Raw genomic sequence first — 5463 nt, 5'->3', positions numbered from 1 at the left:
CCGTCCGGCAGGAGAGGGTGGAAAAACCATGGCCGATGAGGATGAGCAGGGAAGAGAGCCAAAAAAGCCGTGGCTTTTGGATTTGACACCCCAGCAGGTCCTCCTCACCCATCTTCCCTCTTACCCACCCATCAAAAGCTTCATTTAAGGAACTAAAGCCCCTCAGGAGGCTCCTATCAGAGCAAACATTGCTTGCTAAGGGCGTCCCACCACCGAAGAGCGGAGCTGCACCTTCTCACCCTCCTGAAGGGCCGGGAAATGACGCGGCAGCTTCCCCTTCCCCACCGACCCCAGGTACCTGATCCTCTTCGGGCCGATCTGGGCCACGTCCTCGTCGCACGGGCGCGCTCGCCTCTTGCAGCTGCAACAGGAAAGAAGGGTCTTGAGTGAGGTTCTTGTCCCCTCTCTTGGCCTCCAAGCACGGAGCCGAGAAGCCACCGTCCTCCAACCTTGCAGGGGCTGGATTTCCAAGCAACCCCCCCCCTCGCGTTAAAACCGTCCTCCTGGTGCCCGTTTCTCTTTTGATTGCTTCCATTTGGGGAACTCAATGTTTCTCCCCATGAAGAGCGGGGGAACCGACGTCAACAAATACACCTCTCAGCCGGGGTAAGTGGGAATGCAGCCTTTTATTACTCATTACAACACCAACAAAAACATCTTTTGCACGGTTTTGGCTACGTTCCAGGACACTGGAGATCACCGTCAACCTCATGCCAAGCCTCGTTTCACCTCTAATTTATCCACAGCTCTGTGGAAACGGCAGCTATTTGGGGCTGACACCCTGAAATTAGAGAAAGAGACGTTAAAAAAACCAACAAAACCAAGCGCGGGTTTTGCAGGGAGGGGAAATTAAGAGATCGTTTTAATAGATGACGATGATGCCGAGACCACATCATCCTCCCCATGGGTTAAAATAGAGGCTGGGCGTCTTCGTCCACAATCTCTTAAAAATGGTTTCTTGGCTCACGATGGCATTACCTTGGGGAAGCGAGAAGAGGACGAACGCTCCGAAGCCCGGAGGCTCTCGCTTTTGCTCTTAAAATTGGCTTTTAACGTCCTTCTTCCAGTTGCTGTGACAAAAGAGGGGGGGAAAAAGGAATTAAATGCTCATAAATATGATCTCTGTCCCCAAGCTCAGCCTTAAAAAGGGGCAGCGCTGACTTAAAGTTTAGGCGGGGCTTTGGAGAGGGGGGTTAAAAGCTCCAAGGCGGCGCTGGTTGCCCAGGCAAGTCAATGGCCGCTTCCATCAGCCACTTCTGCAAATCTCCCCTGGCCTTTAGGTGCATCTGTAGGCACTTGCGGAGGTCGCAACACCGGGATTTTGAATGGAAAGCGTGGAGGACCCAAAAATGCCAGAAGGATGTAAAAAAAAAAAAAAAAAAAAAAAAAAAAAAAAAAAAATCCCTTTTTTAATTCACTTTTGGCCTTAACGAGGCCTACCTAGACCCAACCCAAACCCCTCCACTCTCAAATTGAATTTTAGAGCTTGGTGCCCCCCGGTGCTACGTGACCAGGGGCGGGTGCGGAGAGGAGAAAAGCAAACGCCGTATTTACCATCACGTTTTCCTTTGCTGGGACGGGGTCTCCGGGAGGGCGTTGGCTCTTCCAGCGAGACGGCGTGGCAGGTTCAGAGCTGCAAGGAGATGGGGAAGGGGGCGTTGAGCACCAAAAAGAAGCAGCGATACCGTGTCAAAGCAAAAAAGCAAAGCAATAAAAGCCTTAACGGCCCAGCACGCTACTTACGTGGTGCATTTTGGGGGCGGGCTTTTGGCTGCCCGTCCCCTCTTCCAATAGGCCACACAAAGGCGAGATGCTTTACGGTGTTACATGGTCGCTCCGGCGAACTCCCAACAGGAGAAGGGGGGGTTTTTAACGCCCTCGTCGTCTTAAAAGCGTTAAGGAAATCCAGCAAGGTGACGTCTCCTTGTGTGCCAGACCCAAGAGGCAACGCATGGGCCGTCCTCTCGTTCCAGCATCGAGACCGACTTCTATTTAATAACCCTCGCATCAAGACCCAGCAAATAATTGGAGTGATGATTCGAGCTTCTTTAGAAGGGAAAAGTGAATTTTGAGCCCAACATGGCCGGGAAGGGAAGATTAAAACCCAACCCTCAGCCTCAAACGGGAAGTGGAGAAGAGCACTTACAAATTAAACAAGGGTGGTCGTTATCAAGCTCTCCCTTCACCAATGCTTGAGGTTTGCCAGCGCTGCCGTCGCTACTCGCATCACCCCATGGCCTTGAGCTGCTGGGCAGAATAGCTGGGCCATATAGAGCTGCTTTGGCTGCTGGGGAAGCCCCGGATCTGGAGGTGGAGACAGGAGTCTCTCTGCTCCGCAGGGGGTGGAGGGCTGGGACATACGGATATGTTTTTTTGCTGCTGCAACCTCCAGGCTGCTCAGAGGCTTCAACGCCCACCACAGTGGTGGTTTACGGGGTCTTCAGCCCCCTCCAGGGGCAACCCCTGCCCCAGTGGCACGTCCTTGCTCCCCAACCGCCCAGGACCGGCTCCACGAGAGACACAGTGGATGAAACGAAGACTTGTTAAGCCCCGCCCCCATAGCAAAATTGGCATGCCAGACCTGCCCCCCCCACCCTTTGCAAGCTCCAACACCCAACGAGGCCAAGCAATGGACGACTGCACCGCAAGGAAAAGCATTAAACCCCCCCTGGGGACACGTGGCTCTTGCCCTGCCCAGAGCCCAGGGCTGGAACGTCATTTATCATTGGGTTGGATGGTTTCCATCTGGTTTCTCAGCATGGAGAGCAGCAGCATCTCCAACATGCCCCGAAACGCTCTTTCAGTGGCCACGGAGAGGTGGATGCCCCAAGTCAAGGCACCCCAATGCCTGTCCCCAGTGTCACCACACCAACACAGCTGTCATGACTCACCTGACTCGTCCAACCTTCTCCTCCGGTGGGCTGGAGCTGGTCAAGCTCGGCTCATTCACAGGCTGCTCCTCCTTTACGGGTTTCTTACGGGCTTTGGTCTGGCCTTGTCGTCGCTGTGGCTCAGAGTCGCTGGGGGAGAAGACAGACGTGGGATAGGCAAGATGGTTTAGATGGTTGGATATGGTAGGGCATTGGTTGGATGTGGTAGGACAGGGTGGACATTAGTTGGACATGGCTGGATGTGGTAGGACGTTGGTTGGACAGGGTAGAACATTGGTTGAATGTGGTAGGTCAGGGTAGGACGTTAGTTGGACATGGCTGGATGTGGTAGGACATTGGTTTGACGTGGCAGGACACTGGCTGGACGTGGCAGGACACTGGCTGGACCCTCACCCAGGCAGAGAGAGTGAAAGAAGGTGTCTCCCCCAAAGGCTCTGCCCTTTTGAGCTCAGAAGCACCTTGTTTAGGTGATGTAAGGACATTATTCCCATCTCCTCCTATCTCTGCTAGGGTCAGCTGAGGGTGGCCGAGATCTAAGGTCTGAAACCCGCCCAGTGTGATACCTGTCTTGACTGGGACAGCGTGACTGGGAGCCTGCGGACTGGTTCTCATGTGGTCCCAGCCCATGGGCTCCTTTCCAGCAGCTCTACGTGCACCTCACCTGTCCAGAGATGGATGGTAGTTCTCATCACGCAGATCATCGGTGTAAGTAAGGTCATCATCCTCGGCAAAGTCCTCGTCGTCCTCTTCCCCCTCTTCTTCTTGGGGCTCAGCCCCCTGCTCCGCTTTCTCCTCTGGGATGGGCACGCTGCAGGAACGCAATGATCAAAGTCAGCTCTGCCGCAACGGGTTTTATCCCGGAAGGTCTTCGTTAAAACGTTGGCTGCCCATTGGAGAACTCAAGGGATGAGATGAATGGGTCCAAACTTGACCTTCAGCTCTGGAGAGCCCAGTTATAGACTGCGGAAGACTCATGCATGCCACCACTCACCTCCCACGCTCTTTTGCCATGGTCCCTGTCTCCGTTGGCCCTTGGGGAGCTGCAAGGAGATGACAGGAATAAGTTGAAGCAGGGCTGGTTGAGCCGGGACGTTGGGAGAGGCGGAGGAGGAGGATGGGGAGTGGATCTGGCAGCAGGGTTGGGAAGCCTGCAGGCATTGGAAAGGATCTGCATGGTGCCATCACTCTAACCAGAAGAAACGAGGGGCAAGTTACTCCAAAATACTCTACTGGAAGAGGATCAACCTCTTCTCAAGTAGCTTTACAGGGGAAGAAAAAGAGATTTTTCCACCCCGGTTTTCAGTCTGGAGAAAGGACGAGAGCTGCGGCTCTTGGCAACTGCCAAGAGCTGCATCTGCGTGAGATCTTCTGCTCAACACCTGAACCTGAGATCCCCCAGCTCTGCTTTTGCAGGGGAAGGAAAGGAGGGAGGAGATACGGGCTCGTTTTGTGGTAGGAACAAGCCTGGTAAGAGACTCCTCTACCTGTTTCTCCAGCAAAGGCACAGAGATTTGTTTTATCTCTGGAGGAAGAGGGAGGCAACAGGGTTGGGGCAACACCTGATCCCAGTGGGAAGGTTGTCGATGTGCCCTTGGGACTGAGAGAAGGGCTGGAGATGGGGATTCAAGAAGCCAATGGGGAAATGAGGGTGGAGAACCTACCTGCGTTGCCACCATCACCATCATCACTACCAGCTCCTGGCTCTTCCCTCTGGTCCCCATCACCCATGGGCGACCGAGTTGCTCCCTCTGGTTCAGCTTCACCCTTCCTGGAGCTGGACTTGGCAGCCAGCCCTGCTCGTCGGAGCGAGCGCCGGCGGGCGGTGGCCGGTGGAGAGCTACACCCCAAATCCTCCTGATGTTCCTCTCCATGGTGACCGGTCGTGGGGGTACAGTCCCCCGCTGCCCCGGGGACACCCCAGGAGAAGCTGTGCCCGGCCATGCACTCCCACACCAGCTGGGAGGCACTGCCTGGGGCCGGGGGCTTCACGTCGGGGACAAAACCGCACTCTTGGCCATGACCATGGGACAGGACAACGAGGCGCTGCAGGGCATCGGCGTGGAGAAGGCTGGGCTCTGGCTCGCCTGGTGAGGACACAAAAAAAAAAGGGAGAAATGGGTGAAAACTGGCTCCAAACTTTGGGTTTTCAGTCGCTCTCCATCGCGTAAGACCAGGGGACATCTACAAGGGTCTCCCTCCACCTTCCTCACCATCTCATGCAGGCTCTGATGTTTCCACCTTATTAAGAGCAACCCCCAAAACCTCAAATAGCTCTGCCCCCCCCCCCGCAAAAAAAAAGAAGAGCTGGGGACGCCAACAACCCCAAGGCAGCCACAGCCAGGGAGCGATTCGCCTCCTGCTCGGGGGTGGGGGGTGAGCGTCTCCGGGTGCATCCCCAGCACCCAAGCGCTCAGGGCAACGGGAATCTCCTCTCTTCACCACAACCCCCTTTTGGACCCAAAATAATCGACACCAACGTGGATTTGGGGTGGGAGGCACCGACCTGGGCTCCAGACGCAGCCATGGGAGCTGTACCTGCGGTGGGAAGAGAGAGAGTGAGCGAGCTTAAACC

The 5463-nt window shown here is 55.2% G+C and overlaps 1 protein-coding gene across 1 annotated transcript in view; it reads right to left on the bottom strand.

The window, feature by feature from the left end:
- Positions 1-5461, bottom strand: part of LOC104122946 (zinc finger protein 692) — a gene marked incomplete at its 5' end in the record, with an annotated part of 12624 nt that extends 7163 nt beyond the window's left edge. Inside the window, 6 exons of the mRNA XM_035890688.1 lie at positions 299-361; positions 2892-3020; positions 3553-3699; positions 3883-3931; positions 4553-4975; positions 5395-5461. Of these exons, the coding sequence (XP_035746581.1) occupies positions 299-361; positions 2892-3020; positions 3553-3699; positions 3883-3931; positions 4553-4975; positions 5395-5461 (878 nt within the window). The remainder of the gene's footprint in view (positions 1-298; positions 362-2891; positions 3021-3552; positions 3700-3882; positions 3932-4552; positions 4976-5394) is intronic.
- Positions 5462-5463: the final 2 nt, after the last annotated feature.

The sequence above is a fragment of the Egretta garzetta genome, unplaced genomic scaffold, assembly GCF_000687185.1.
Source record: "Egretta garzetta isolate BGI_Z169 unplaced genomic scaffold, ASM68718v1 scaffold1263, whole genome shotgun sequence".
NCBI lineage: Eukaryota > Metazoa > Chordata > Aves > Pelecaniformes > Ardeidae > Egretta > Egretta garzetta.
Note: the sequence above shows the minus strand (reverse complement) of the source record. Positions and strands in the feature narration are given on the sequence as shown.